General features: G+C 45.0%; 1 protein-coding gene across 3 annotated transcripts in view; it reads right to left on the reverse strand.

Moving 5' to 3' along the window:
• dync1h1 (dynein, cytoplasmic 1, heavy chain 1) overlaps positions 1–16178 on the reverse strand; it is an 80976-nt gene that overhangs the window by 12059 nt on the left and 52739 nt on the right. For all 3 annotated transcript variants that reach the window (XM_063184314.1, XM_063184313.1, XM_063184315.1), the window contains 17 exons: positions 15659–15776; positions 14865–15080; positions 14081–14293; positions 13098–13225; positions 12647–12800; positions 11679–11825; positions 11032–11182; positions 10359–10612; positions 8813–8947; positions 6244–6338; positions 5633–5807; positions 4761–4836; positions 4145–4305; positions 2746–2857; positions 2540–2600; positions 349–472; positions 16–129 (listed from right to left, as the gene is read on the reverse strand). In XM_063184314.1, coding sequence (XP_063040384.1) covers positions 16–129; positions 349–472; positions 2540–2600; positions 2746–2857; positions 4145–4305; positions 4761–4836; positions 5633–5807; positions 6244–6338; positions 8813–8947; positions 10359–10612; positions 11032–11182; positions 11679–11825; positions 12647–12800; positions 13098–13225; positions 14081–14293; positions 14865–15080; positions 15659–15776 — 2434 coding nt within the window. The remainder of the gene's footprint in view (positions 1–15; positions 130–348; positions 473–2539; positions 2601–2745; positions 2858–4144; positions 4306–4760; positions 4837–5632; positions 5808–6243; positions 6339–8812; positions 8948–10358; positions 10613–11031; positions 11183–11678; positions 11826–12646; positions 12801–13097; positions 13226–14080; positions 14294–14864; positions 15081–15658; positions 15777–16178) is intronic.

Raw genomic sequence — 16178 nt, forward strand, 5'->3', positions numbered from 1 at the left:
CGTGTGTGTGCGTACCTTGCACATGCGGGCCACAGGGATGCTGGAGAAGGTCCTCAGCATGTTGGCCTTGACGCCTGGAGGCGGCTCGAACACAAAGATGCGACCAGCACGCAGCAGATTCACTGGAACCTGAGAACATGCAAGACAAGGTGAGAACCACATATATAGACAGGCAGTTTGAAGTATTGCCTTAAAATGATTGTTCCAGAGAATAACGCAGTAAGTAAGAAAATACAGCAGTAGATCTGAAGAGCTGTAGACTGAAATGTCATGACGGACAAACCAGTCACGAGGTCGGACCTAGAGCAGATTCACTGACTATTTTTGGCATTCCCTTTAATAACGCACCTTAGGGTTGATCTCCATGGTGAGGAAGAGGCGGAAGCTGCCGTGCGGCTGCATGGAGTGGAGCTTCTTCTCCAGCTGCATGAGCCAGCCGGGGGCCAGGTGCACGTTCTCCAACATCACCCACCTGCGGAGAGCAGGAGAACAGGAGAACAGGAGAGCACAGACACCATGTTAAAAAAATATATATATATACACGATATATATATATGCGTACGTGCGTGTGCGCGCCTGTGCATGCATGTGCGCGCACATGCGTGCGTGCATAGTAGGGTTTAATATTTTTCCCGAAAATGGCATGAATCAAATCCCGGGATAGGATGACCCACCCGGGGTTTTTTTTTCCCTCCCATTTTTTGATCTAGTCATGTAGAGGCTATAATTCAACTGTTCCTCCCAAACTGGCATTTTGTATCAAGTTGTTACTGTTTGTATCATTATTGGGAGAAAGGAATTAAGATTAAGTTCTCCTAAGATGATAGCCTGTGCGCAGTATGCAGCGCTTATCAATGACGGTGGATTGTTGGTGGAGCTCACGACTTTCACCTATAAGTTTGATGCAACAGTGGGTTGGCTATTTTCCATTAAGGAATTGTGTTTGAGGTTGTGCGCAAAATCATGGCACATTGTCCTTCACCTGTGGATACACGTCTACCGCCAGCTTCATGAGAACAATGTTTCACTGTCGGCTACTGTGATAAGCGGTGGGAAATATAGCCTATGCGATGTCATCTCAATAGTGGAGTTCCGTGCATGCGATTTCATCTGGGTCAGTCAGAAATGGCAGTTTGCTTTAGCGCCGGGAAGAGTGTTTTTTCAAACAAGAAAACTGGTTCATCATAGGCAGGTATGCATGGCTAAACTGACTTTACTGTTTGCCCAAGTGCTATCGTTTTCCTCTCGTAATAGCACCGGGCGTCACTACAGTTAGGTGACCTCGCGCGCATAAACCCATTAAAATATAGGCATAGACTTCAGTGTCTTTCAGAGCAATATGAACCAATCAGCTCGGCTTTGCTATTAAACAAAATACTTTCCTGATGTCTACTTAACTAAAATAAGCTGCATTTTGTCTAATATTTGGAGACATCGCCTTGCCCTTTCTGCAGAGTGATTTTGGGAAGCGCCTCGCTCTCTCTCTAGTTCTCTCGCTCACACACACACAAGCGACGCTTGCACTCTTCGCAAGACATATGTCACTTGACTCATCTTGTTGGATAGACCAGCCAAACTTGCAAGCTAGATAGCCAATAGTTTCGATTGTGCTGCTTGGAGAGGAGGCAAAATTGGTACAATTTAGGCTGCATGAAAGCATACACGTTAACTTTCACGTTGTGCGATGGATGGAGACAAGTTTGGAATCGCTCCCTCTCTCACCCTCTCTCGCTCACACACACGCGGGCAACGTAATTCTCTGCACTGTTCGCAAGACCTTAATGTCACTTGACTCGTCTTATTGGATACCAGCCAAACTTGTAAGCTAGATAGCCAATAGTTTCGATTGTGCTGCTTGGACTGGATGTATTTAAACTGTTAAAATTTAGGCTGCATTAAAGCATCCACACGTTTCAACTTTCACGTTGTGCGATGGGTGGAGACAAGTTGGGAATCGCTATAAGTTAGAGATTTTTTTAAAACATAGGCTTGCAAGATGTAAATGACCTGCACTGCTTGAAAAAGACGATCGACTATGTGCCTCGGGCATATTAAATACTAAAAACGAATAGGCGGATGGCGGGCGGATTCGGTTTTGGAAATTGGAGAAAGACATTAGGGCGGGTGGATAGCGGGTGGATTAGAAATTCTGAGAAGCGGTTGTGGATGAAATAATACAACCGCGCACCTCAGACATTGCTGAAATGGGCCTGTACTGCTGCTGCTTAAGTGAGCCTGAAGTGTTACCGCTGCTAGATGGCACTGTTGCTTATGTTGCTAGGACAACAAATAGACACGCACTTAATTTTTTTTCCCGGTTTCCCGTCATGGCTTTCCCGGGAAACGGGAAATTGTTTTGATCAGATTTCCCGGGAATCCCGGGTCCCGGGATTAAACCCTAGTGCATAGCAGCCACCATTTCTATATTTAAACAGAATGTGTTCATCATTCAATACCCTTCAGGTAGACAAAAATGTTAACATTTTAGTTTTTTTCTTTTCTTTAGTTAACCTAAAAATACTTCTTTACAAGCGCTGACCTGCCAGACTTGACGGCGGTGTTGATGTCACGGTCAGCCTTGTTGAAGCCCTCAGCAGACCCTGTGAAGAGGAAGAGAATATTGTCAATCTTACAACTTTATTATAATCTTCATTCATGACTTTTTTATTGTTTGTAACAACTATCAAATTTGAAAGTAGCTTGACCTCCACCTCAACACTGCAATGTTTGAACATCTAGTCTTACCGATGGAGACGGAGGTGATCTGCTTATTCTCCTCGGCGGCGAGATCTCGGACCAGGCTGCTGGCGTCGTACCCAGGCACGGAGCACATCAGCACAGGAGTTCCTGGTTTCACCTGAGAGCAAAACCAAGGCAAGGTTAACTCCACCATTACATTACATTAGGTAGGCCTGTACACACGCACGCACGCACGCACGCACGCCAGGAAGGCCAAGCTAACAACCCTCATGCTCAGCCTCCTCAAATAATGGAGACTACTGTAGTACTGCATCAGTAGCATCCTCTACCAGGTGATATCGTCTATACACAACATATACAAAATCACCAGTTGGTGGGAGAAACAACCCAAAAAAATAGAGCTTCTTCGTCTTTTAGAAATAGTATTGGAGGCTGGAAGAGGGTACCTGCTCATCACACATTAATTTGTGTCTGGGTCAAAACTGCAGTACTGTAACTGATGTAAAGCAGATGTATGACGTTCATTATGTCTCAGAGTTAAGCGGCGTACACACACATTACTAGCTTCTCGCTTGCTCGCCTACTCGCCACTCTTTCATGGAACGTTTGCTGAAAGTTCCCGCTGCTTTAACTGCCAATGAACAGGCGAGAAGTACTGAGCTCTGCATTCCAATTGGTTACTCGCTTACTCGCCTCGCTCGAAGCTAAAATATTTTCAACTCGGGATCCGCCCACATCACATCGCTTGTACAGTACTCGCCAACTCGTCTCGGTGGAACACATTGACATTCTATTGACTTCATTCGCTGAGCGAGTAACTAGTAGCGACGTGTGTGTACGGCCCTTTACAGTTACTTACAGTTAGAGTTATAATTACTTACAGTTTGTTATCTTTTACCTGACATGTTTCGACGGTGAGACTTCCGTCTTTATCAGAGTGTCACATGGATGTTGAAGTGTGACATGCTTTAAAACGGCTGGTGTTAAAGCATGTCACACTTCAACATCCATGTGACACTCTGAAGACGGAAGTCTCACCGTCGAAACATGTCAGGTAAAAGATAAAAAACTTTTGCACATGGCCGGATTATCCATAGTATAGGGACCAGCAGCACGGTGCCCAGGGGCATCCACCATTTTTGACCAGTGAGGGGGCACCTAAGACACAAACTTAACAAATATTGCTTATAAATGGGGGGACCAGTGAGGTATAGTGCCTGGGGGCACCACATTGGCTTAATACGGTCCTGAAATAAAAGAAACTGTAAGATTTGATAAAAAGCAAGTGGTGAATGCGGGGCTGGAAAGGGGAACCCATTGGCTCACCTCGGTGTCCACGATGTTGGCTCAATTTAGCCGAATTCACCCTATATGAAAAACCTGGAGTACTGTAATTGATATAATGCAAGTGGTGAGTACAAAGGGAAACCAGTCGCTCACTCACCTCCGTGTCGACGATGTTGGCCAGGTCCAGAGGCTGCTCTATGATGGCCATGAAGGTCTCCCCCAGCACCTTGGAGACGAAGATGTGAGACATGGCCAGCATGCGGTCAGGCCGGAAGGCTTGGATCAGCAGCAGCTGGTGCACCGCCTGGCCAATGGGGGCTGAGGAAAGCAAACACAAGGATATGACTGACCAATGGGAGCTGAGGAAAGCAAACACAAGGATATGACTGACCAATGGGGGCTGAGGAAAGCGACACAAGGATATGACTGACCAATGGGGGCTGAGGAGAGCAACACAAGGATATGACTGAATGGCAACACATCCAATAAGCAAGTAGTTGTAATTCTCCTCACAGTGGTTCACTATACGGTGCAGATTTCTCTTGTTAAAGGTTGCCTATACTCAAATGAAGGCAAAGCAGTGTAGAGTACACACACACACATACACATCATGTCAAGAGTCAAGCATTAGTGTAGTAGATAGTCACGAAAGAGGAGAGTCTTTACTTTCTTCTTGAAGAATAGGATGTTTTTTATTGTCATAAAACACGCTGCATTCAGTATAAGAAGAGCAGTGCACTGTGGATAGATACATAGAGAGGTTTTGGACTTACTTGCTGCTTTCTCCTCAGCCCAGAGGTAGGGGACCGACAGCTCCGGGGAGTTGCTCTCCATCCACATGAAGAATTGCTGCAGGAGGAAACAATAACGTTGTAATATCCATATAGTCAAATATTAAATATATCCGCTCAGACATTCATTTATACTGTATAATATTACACATATGCACATACACATCACCACCCTCACCGCCCACCCGCATACACTTCTATACTGTGTATAGGATCAAGTATGTTCATCAGATTTTAACAGTTACGAGAGTGACCTCAAATCAACTCGCAAACACAGCAACCTAAAGATCTTCATGTTCAGTTGATGTCACACTGAATATATGAGACATTATGGTGATGATCGTCTTTCTTGCTTTAGTTTATAATAGAAAAGTACTGCTGGTTAATGGGTTCCTAGAGGCTGCACGGGACATGAACCCATCACTTGATTTGTTCATCTCTGACGAATTCACCAAGAAACTGATGGAAACATCAGCATGTTAGGCAACGTTAAATATGTTGCTGTTACACTCATAAGGCTCTTGCTGGTTTTCAGAGTTAAAGATGGTACTTCAGATAACAAAAGGGACTTTCTACTTTTGAAAAGGTGCACTCCCTAGACACCAACGTCCACATGTTTTTGATAGAGGTATCAATATGCGGTCATGAGTGATATTTAACAGCTAAATAAGGAAAATACAAATTGGTCACGAATGCCATTACCATACGCGAGCTCAGTGGAATAAACAGTTTGAGAGTTGTGCGTGAAACTGCAACGCCACTCTAAGCCTTTGAAACCACAATTTCTGCACTGAAATTATGCATGACCGCTAGGAGGACGGCATACTAATTTTAGGTTAGCGTAATCTCCTCACCTCGTCGGCCTGCACTTTGGTGACCAGGTCCTTGAAGGCGGGCATGCGGTTGAGGCGCACCATGGCCTCGCTCTGCTCGGTGGTCAGGCCCTTCACCTTGGGGATGGTCGTGCCCGTCAGGACGATCTCCTTCCCACGCAGGAAATGCTGGAACTCCACGTCGTAGGACGGCTCACTGTGCAGACGGTCAAGAGTTTTCAAGTTCACAGCCTATAACTGATAACTGCTTGGCCATTTCATGACCTGGGGTGCATTTTGATGCATTTTCTATTTTTAAAAAGGATTTAAAACCTAAATTTAAGTTTTATTTTCATCTGCCTTCGGTGATGGCTAGGCATCTACTATACTTTCTACAAAAAAAAAATCTTCTCTCTTCTCTTTCTTTACTCTTTAGCATATTAAATGACAATTATTATGTACGATAATGTGCTATAAAAATATTGATTGATTTCTCAAAACCATAGTTGCTAACAATGTTAGCTACTTTGTTTTCAATGCAGCTACCTAAGTTGTGAAATGGCTAGCACCTACGCTTTCAAGAAACACAACCCAAGAAAGTAAAAAAAAAACAAAAAAAAACTGTATCTTTATTTGTAGAGGGAATAAGTTACCTGGGCATGCCCTTTAGGTTGATCCTGGCCAGCAGCATGGCAAAGGTGATGTGGTCTTGATGAAGCATGCCTCTTGCTACACGATTAAAAGCAATCTGTTCAAAACAAGACACATGAACAAAGCTCAATCAACATTCATCTTCAGGGGAATGACACGCCCTTCCCTAAGCTGGTAAACACAACCTTCCAAGTCCTGGACCCCCTTTCTCGAGAGTGTCGTTGCTAACCAGGTAGCAATTTAGTAATTTGCCAATGGGAAATTGCATTGCAACAAAGTAAGTTGCTAACTTTGTTAGCAACGACACTGCCGAGAATCGCAGCCCTATTTTGTGGATCAAATACCAAACGTTGACGATTTTAGCGAGTCCCCATAGTACCTATTGCGTCTGGGTGTTTTCTTTTTCAAGTATGTTTTTGGGGCTGTGGAGGAAATCTGGTATATAGAGTGACAGATTAGTTTGTGCTTGCACCTAAAGGATAATAAAAACGAACCGTATATTATACTACTTGCATTATATTTATATTACTATTATTACGTTTATATACTTTTATTTCTATTATATCTGCATGTTTCAGTTCTTACTTTAAATATCTTAACTCTCTTATGTTGAACAGAGACTCAGAAAACCAGAGTGTGTGTATGTGTGTTAGTAAGAGCAGCCACGCTTGACAGAGACAATGATGGGCAGTCTGCCAAATGCAGGTGTACAGCACTGCTTGTACGGGGAGGCTTGTATGTGGGCCTGTGTGTGTGTGTGTGTGTGCCTTAGCTTACATGCCCATGCCTTAAAGTGAGGAGAAGGAAAAAACATATTGATTAGTACATTAGGTAGGCGTTAAATTGGTTCTTATTAAAACTCTAGTTATGAAAAAAGATAAAGGTGGTTATCCTTAGATATGACCATATACTAATAGAGAATCCCTCTCCACATACATACAATGTGGCTGACTGAAAGTCTATGTGAAGCTAGGCTGTCGCTGGGAAGTTCCCCATTGTAAGAGACCAAGGGGCGCGACGACCTAGAAGATTCAGCTAGCAGCAGATGTTGCTAAACCGAAACTGCACAGTTGGTGTTGCGGCGTTAGTTCAACACTTATAGAGTTTGTTTAAATCCAGGTCTGCTCTCTGGGTGTTGAATGGGCATTGCGGAATTTACTGTGTGCCTCGCTTGAGTGCATCCGTATGCCCGCGTTAGGAGAGGGGGCTACGGTGGCTCCAAAAGAACAAAACGGGAGTTTCCTTGTCCATGGAGGCAGGGACACCGACAGAGGAGGCCCATAATTGGGTCCTCACTACACCGTATTCATTGGATCAGAGGCCCTTTCAAATTACTTTGTCCCAGGCCCAGTAACGTCCCTGCATGTAGGATCGAAACACAATGTACATGTTGCAACTTCGTTAGATCTGGACATAAGTTATAGAGAACAGGTCTGATACCAGCTCCCAGTTTTAATGAAGAAAATGATTTAAGCACCAGAGGCGTATCTAGCCACTAGCTAGATACCAAGACCAACAGACGATTGGGACCCCTGAGCTCCTAGACAATGGATAACAGCCTATACTATACTACAGTAGTGGTGATTCTGGTGCAGATGTTCATTCTTTTGCACTTTCGCTTGGGGCCCCATCTGAACCTAGAATCGCCTCTGGAAAGCACATGATGTCACTGTTCAAAATTAATTAAAAACCCAAAAAAACCCTTAAAAGTTATTCTTTTTGGAAAACTCCCGTCAATAAATCCACGATTATAAAATTTCCCCGACATATCATAACGTCATCTGATATTTGATTGGCCGAGAGGTGGTCAATCCAGGTGGACAAAGGACAGGGATTGGTCAGGTGTACAAGATGCCCCACACCTGGGAGCATAAAAGACGACGAGCCCAGAGCTCGACAGGATTTTTGCCAACGGAGTCCCAGAGACCACCTGAAGCATCTCCTCAGTTGATCAACTTCGCGGTTTGCTGTCTGGCTTTTGCAGTAAGTAATTCTCGACTTTGGTTTATGGGACTTAGTTTATTGAAAAGACTTAGGCTCCGAGAAAAACTTAGTCTCGGAGAAAAACTCAGTCTCTGAGGAAAACTTAGTTTCTGAGAAAACTTAGTCTCTGAGAAAAACTTAGCCTTTGGGAAAACTTTGGTTTTGCAGAAACTTGTTGTCTTGCTGAAATGTTTCAAGTCTAAGATGTATTGCATTGGAAACTTGTACGTTGAACTTGTTTGTACAATGTCCCTAACCTGAGTCGAGTTAATAAAGTCTCCATCAACAATCTATGCTGGTGTATTTGCCTATTGATTGAATTGTCTTCTAACTTATCTCTATTTTATCCCATAATCACATGGTCTGGTGATTGTCACATCGATTGGAAACCACGACAGGNCTTTTTGGGCCTTTATTATGACAGGATAGTATGAGAGGAGACCGGAAATGAGGTGGAGAGAGATATGGGGTAGGGCTGGGAGATGACCCCGGCCGGACTCAAACCGGGGTCTGGGCATGCAAGCCCAAATGTGGGGGGCTTAGCACGCTGCACCACAGCTCCCCCCTCGACTGGGTGTTTTCACGTACCTGGAAGAGGTCTTTGGTGATGACGGAGAGGCGTTGGCTGTGGTCAGTGACGCTCTTCAGGTTGGCATTCTCATACAGCACTGTGTGGTAGATGTCCAGGAACAGGTGCAGAGAGTACTGGTACAGGAAGTGGATCTGAGAAGCAAGATGACAACATGTCAGAATGTTCATCACAGATGCAACTTTGTAGGTCTAGCCATCTAACTAAATTCTCTTATGATTACATTGCATTACATTACATTACACTTAGCTGACCCTTGTATCCAAAGCGACCTACACTTATTTCGGTTCAGGGTATAGGTTACAGGCCCTGGAACAGGGTATTGGTTACAGGCCCTGGAGCAGTGGGGGGTTAGGTGACTTGCTCAAGGGCACTTCAGCTATGGATGAAAGTGCTGGTAAGGATGGGATTTGAACCTGCAACCCTCTGATCTAAAGGCCAGAACTCTAACCACTGAGCCATGGCTTAACATGATGGTGGAAACAAAGAAAAGGGGGTGCACCTTGCATCATTGTTTTCTTTATTTTTGTGCACAGACTCGTTGCGGCGTGTCTTCCTCAGTGTGCAACCCAGTGTAAAAAAATAAAGAAAACAATGATGCAAGGTGCGCCCCCTTTTCTTTGATTATCTATCTATCATATATCTATTATGATATATGATTCTATCTACCTTTTCTAATGGTGGTCTTGACATGCTGGTGGCCCTACCTGGTTGAGGGCTTTTCTAATGGTGGTCTTGACATGCTGGTGGCCCTACCTGGTTGAGGGCTTTTCTAATGGTGGGCTTGACATGCTGGTGGCCCTACCTGGTTGAGGGCTTTTCTAATGGTGGTCTTGACATGCTGGTGGCCCTACTGTACCTGGTTGAGGGCTTTTCTAATGGTGGCCTTGACATGCTGGTGGCCCTACCTGGTTGAGGGCTTTTCTAATGGTGGGCTTGACATGCTGGTGGCCCTACCTGGTTGAGGGCTTTTCTAATGGTGGCCTTGACATGCTGGTGGCCCTACCTGGTTGAGGGCTTTTCTAATGGTGGGCTTGACATGCTGGTGGCCCTACCTGGTTGAGGGCTTTTCTAATGGTGGTCTCGACATGCTGGTAGCCCTACCTGGTTGAGGGCTTTTCTAATGGTGGTCTTGACATGCTGGTGGCCCTACCTGGTTGAGGGCTTTTCTAATGGTGGCCTTGACATGCTGGTGGCCCTACCTGGTTGAGGGCTTTTCTAATGGTGGCCTTGACATGCTGGTGGCCCTACCTGGTTGAGGGCTTTTCTAATGGTGGTCTTGACATGCTGGTGGCCCTACCTGGTTGAGGGCTTTTCTAATGGTGGTCTTGACATGCTGGTGGCCCTACCTGGTTGAGGGCTTTTCTAATGGTGGTCTTGACATGCTGGTGGCCCTACCTGGTTGAGGGCTTTTCTAATGGTGGGCTTGACATGCTGGTGGCCCTACCTGGTTGAGGGCTTTTCTAATGGTGGTCTTGACATGCTGGTGGCCCTACCTGGTTGAGGGCTTTTCTAATGGTGGGCTTGACATGCTGGTGGCCCTACCTGGTTGAGGGCCTCCATGGTGAAGTAGATGCTGCTGCAGGCGGAGGACAGCGACAGGTACTGCTGAGACACCGTCTCCACCTCCTGCATGATGATGTCCGTCTCCTCCACCTTCCGCGTCACCTCCGCCGCCTCCTTCTTCAGGTTCTCCAGCGTGGTGATGATCGTGTCGTCGTCCAGGATACGACCCTTGACCTCATTCAGGGCCTGCAAGAGAGATTTCTCCAGCTGGCGCAGACGGAGCTGGAACTCACCTGAAACGTGGAGGAGCGAGAAGATGCAAGTTAGTTAGGTAGTTAGATTCAACTGCATTCTGATAACCACATTCAGTTTCTATACATATATTTAATACAATGGATTCATCTTTAATTAAATGGGGGGAAAAGGGCACTAGGAGGAGAAAAGAAGAGTAGGGCAAGGCAACAGAAAGATAATGGCCCTATCGTGGCTTAACGGTACTCATCTACTACGCGGCCAACCTGGGTTCAATTTCTACCCAGGTCCTTTGCCGACCCTTCCCCGTCTCCCTCTCCTAAAAACCTTTTCTGTCTCTCTCTCTCAAACTGTCCAATCACTAATAAAGTTCTAAAAAAAGAAAGATAATGAAGATAATAAATGGTAGTGAGAAGAAAGGATGCAAGCAAGTAATTTGCTTTTCTTGCGTAAAGCTCACCCTGCAGTTTGAGGAGGTCTGAGCGTTTCTCGTCCACATCGGGTCTCTCGGCCTTCAGCACCTCGTTCAGGCACTGGCTCTGCAAGCTGCTGCGCGTCACCGTGAAGTTCACAAAGGTCACACGAGAACACAGGTCTGGTGGGAATTCAACCTGGAAACACAAACACCGAGAGGATTGAGTCACTCACAACCTAAACCACTAATATACCACATGTTAACCGGAGTCACAACCTAAACCACTAGTATACCATATGTTAACCTCCGCCCCCCCATTATTCTGCCTCCTCTATGGACATAGCAATCAATCTGTGTGTCTGCTAACTTTGCCCTATACTTTCCTACGACCAGTAGTATTTCAAAAAAATTGTTAACAGAGATCCATCAAAAGAAAGAGAAATATGATGGTCTTTAGATCTGATCGTAATCGAAAACTGCATAAATGAAGCCATCATGATGCTTAAGACAAATGCATCAAATCTACAACCCTATTCAGTACAAGCCAAAATAAATGAAGCCATCATCATGCTTAAGAAAAATGCATCAAATCTACAACTACAACCCTATTCAGTACAAGCCAGAATAACAATAAGAAAGCACAAAGCTTAAGTAATGATAACGGTCACTGTTTATGTGAGGGTGCCACTGACCGTGGGGTCACGTGTGGAGAGGAAGATAACGAAGGATGGGGACAAATCGATGTCCTGGTCTCCCAGGGTGATGAGCACTCGGCCTCCCGTCCTGCGCACCTCTCTGTTCAACACCGGGTTGAGGATGGGGTCATAGCTCTCAACGTCCTAGACAAATAAAACAATAAGAAAATGACAACAATCATTGATACCAGTACTGTACATTACAAAGTGAAATAAATTGTAAGGATTGTTTATAATAACAGATACAAAATTCAGGGCGTCCATGTCAGACATAAAAATTAATGACTTTTCCCCAACCATAAAACAAAATTTCCATGACCTCTTGTCCAAAATATGGATAAGAAGACGACAGTTAGCGTAAAGGTCATCAATTTGTATTAGTCTTTCAAATTGCCATTTTCAGTCAACTCTTGCATTTGCCAGGCATGTTTGCCTGAATTGAGAAGCTTCTTGACAATTTCGGATTCTATAATGTTGCAGGAAGTATAACGAAAACAAAAGCACAATACTGTTAAGATTCCAAAATATTCCCTGACTGCACATGCAAAAATGCTCAAATTCCACAACAGGAAAAAAACTCCATGATATTCCAGGAACACCATGGGTACATCCCAATATGTGACCTTGCCTCCTCCACTTGCTTCTCGTCATGATGACATCACTGACAACAGCATTATATTTCAATATCTTGCAAAAGCTCAATTGTAAAGTCTTTTTCTCATTTGCAATTGGGATGGTGAATGAAAAACAGTCCCTCAAAAGTTGTTGTGGCTAGGCTGACAGCTGGGAAACTTTATCGTTTTCTCCACGGAGGAGGGGCCAGGAGGCGGGACGAGGAGACAAGCACAAGTGGAGGAGGCAAGGACACATATTGGGATGCACCCCATGAGTAGTGGGAACCCTGTATTATAAAAGGTCAAAGGTCAAAGAGGGCTTTAATTGGGCCAGTGGCATAGATAGAGCACCTGCACCAGCAGTGGGTTTCCGAATCTCAGGGCGCTCTCCAGGTTCTTCCTGAAGGCATCATCAAGGAAGCTGGTCCTGGTGATCTTACGGTCCTTGTACTCGTTCATGATGAACTCTGTGGCCTGGCCAGACGGGTCGATGATCAGGGGATACCTGGACAGATATTACAAGACCGGAAACATTCTTACATCAATAACAAAGAAAAACAATGTCTGAAAACAATGGAACATCAAACTTGCTGCAACATTATTAACGCTAGGAGTTCTGAAGGCTAACATCAGGAAATGTTCATGAACTCTGTGGCCTGGCCAGACGCGTCGATGATCAGGGGGTACCTGGACAGATATTGCATGGGTGAGGCATACATGCAATACCGTTGTGTACAGTGTCGCCTGCGCATCTGTGACCATGAAAACAGGATGTCTGCATATGAATTGTGGAGATTCTCACCTGTTGAACCGCTTGAGCATGATGGCATTCTCTGTGCACAGGTCATCAGCAGGTAGGGAGTTGGCCTGCCAGCGCAGTCTCTCGTCAGCATTGGACAGGTACTCCGTTCTAGCGATGTCTGTGCGGAACTGAGAAAAATGACAATCACATTAGATGGGCACTGGAGCTGGACTCCAGACTTCAATGCAAATGCATCCTTATGTTTTGTCAGATGAAGTACATTTCAGCAGCATAATGGCTAATCGGCATGTCACTAACTTGGAATTTTACTCTAGGCACAATCTAGACTCTGAAGGATGTCTTTTAGGATGATATTGCTCTAGCATATATTCAATATATACAGTGTTTAAGGCCTAGGCTCTTGATTGACTTAAGGCCATGATACACGGGGCAACTTTATGAGCAATGTTTCCAAGCAATGTTGCCGGCAACGGGCAACCAGATGAGACACAGGACAACTTTTTAGGGCAACCAAAAATGGGCAACAGTAGACAATGAGAAGAGTTTTCAACCCTCACTGGGAACCAGTGCAATGACCTAAGCACTGGAGTTGTATGGTCCCTTTTCTTTGTTTTGGTTGGAATTCAAGCTGGATCATGATCATGATTAGGTAGTAGGTCTTGGAATTTAACCTATAACTGTCTGATTCACATACCATCTATGTCTGAAGTCAAGCATCCTTGAGCATGACACCTAACCCTACATTGAAGCACGAACTGGAGCTAATGCCCTGTATCTATGTAATTAGGCGACTTTGGATACTTTAAAATTTAAAGTGACCAAGTGGATAGAATATATGTATAATGTAATAATGTAATCTATAATGTAATACCTGGATGTTGGCCTGCTGCAGGTGATGCGACCAGGTGGATATAATGTAATATGTAATGTAAAGTATGTGTAACATATAATGTAATACCTGGACGTTGGCCTGCTGGATATAAACGTGTCTTCTCAGGGCAATGTAATGTATAATGTAATACCTGTACGTTGGCCTGCTGGAGGTGGTGTGACCAGGTGGTGAAGAGGTTCTGCCTCATCTGCTGGTCGAAGTATCCGGCGTAGGCAATGAAGGCGGCCGACAGGAGGCAGTCTCCAGCGATGGTGGACATCTGGTTCTTGAAGGTCTCGCTCGTCTTCTCCCAGCGGTCCCTCTCAGCCGACAAGCTCTTCAGCAGAGCCGTGCTGCGGTTCACCTGAATTGAATGAAGAGCAAAGTGAAGTTTGGGTCAGTCCTTAGGGCGCCATCGTGGGCTGCCCCCTTGCATGGGTGAGGCATAAATTACATTTTGTTGTGTGCAGTGTACACTTGCGTGCTGTGGTGTGCTGTGTCACAATGACAATGAGAGTTGGAGTTTCCCAGTTGGGCTTTCAAGTATTGTTGCAAAACGAGGCGAGACCTTCAGGGTCCACAGTAGGTGGTGGGTTCAGGTCGACAGAGAACCGTGTCGGAGCCCGTTCCCGCACCGAATGTGGAACTGGCTGGCGTGTTCACGCCACAGGGCTGAGCGTTAAGGAATCGTAAAGTTGGTTTGTGATACGAACCTAAAAATACTTGTTTTTTTTCTCTACAACTCACGACTACAAAGTGGACGCCCGCAGGTTCATCCAAGAAACACATAGCCACATACGGCAGAGCCCGGTATGAATGTGGGGAAACAGTGTGAGAACTAGCACCGGCACCGTTCTGGTCGGCCTAAAGAACAGCTAGTGAGAATTTAATCCTGTCAAATACCACTCACAACATTCGCTTTTCGCTCTTCTCACCTTAGCCTCGACAGCGGCCAAGTCGGCCTTGATGGCCTGGGCCTCAGAGATGAGGACGGCGTACTCCTCCTTGTAGCGGGAGATGCTGGACTCCAGGTCGCGGATCATGCGCTCCACCTCCTCCCCCTTGGACTTGTTGTCCGTGGCGTCATCCTCCAGCTTCTGCAGCTCGTTCCTCAGCGGCTCCACCCTCTTCAACATGTCTGCGTAGTTCAGCTGCACAGCAAAAGCCCCCCCCAAAAAGAGTGGTTAATGCCATTATGCAACTACCGGTGTGTACTTTGGAGACAACCAAAAATATAGGTGCCGTTGTCTTCTACTTTTTATGGTGAAACGCAAGCATGAATGTACAATTGCGTACCAATATCACCAAATTTAAGTGGGAAAAAAAAAGCAGTGGATGAGGATATTTATTATGCAAGTTTGCAAATACTCCTTGCACACGTCACATCATCCTACAGTCATTAGAGAGATTAGAAGATTAGGGCAGTCAGACCATTGCATGAATTAGGGTAGGGACACATTGACGCGAATTTGGCCAAGCGAAGCAAACTTCGCCTTTCATTCGTATGAGAGAGGCGAAGGCAAGCGAAGCGAAGCGAAATTATGAAACAAAGTTTAATGTTATGCAAATGAAGAGCGAATTCGCCTGCGGCGGTCCAATCAAATCAACAACATAAGTATTCCATTCCATTTGATTCGACCTGATGACGGTTGAGCAGTCAATGAATTTCGCCTCGCTTCGCCTGCTATGTGTCACTACCATAAGGCACACTACGGTACATGCCGCTTACCTGAGCAATGGCCCATTTGACCATAGGTCCGCAGGCCAGTGAGGCTCTGTTGACCTGCTCGTAGTTGTAGGAAGGGTTGGACATGTAGTTCTTCTTCATCTTCTCACGGATCGAGTCACTGACGGGTCATTCAGATAAAAACAAATAATTATTTCAGCACAATGGGCCATATACATATAATGATAAATATAATGATAAATGTTAGGAAACACAAAGGATATGAAATAGTTTAAAGCATAATGATGGGTGTGTACTGTGAATCGTGGGAGGACAGAATGATTAAATCTTCATGACTTTTATTTACTTGACCAATCATAATAACTAGAGAATGCTATTGGAGGGAATTAACAGTGCATGGAAATGCAAACTATAATTATTATTATTACTATGATGACAGGTGCGGGCGGAGGAAACGGTTAGCAGGAATTTTAGTTGAATGTAAGCAGTTGCAAAAAAACAGGTATGCAGACAATACTCTATCCGAATATTGGATTGTACCGATTTCGCACCGTAGGCATTT

Source organism: Engraulis encrasicolus, chromosome 19 (genome assembly GCF_034702125.1).
Source record: "Engraulis encrasicolus isolate BLACKSEA-1 chromosome 19, IST_EnEncr_1.0, whole genome shotgun sequence".
NCBI lineage: Eukaryota > Metazoa > Chordata > Actinopteri > Clupeiformes > Engraulidae > Engraulis > Engraulis encrasicolus.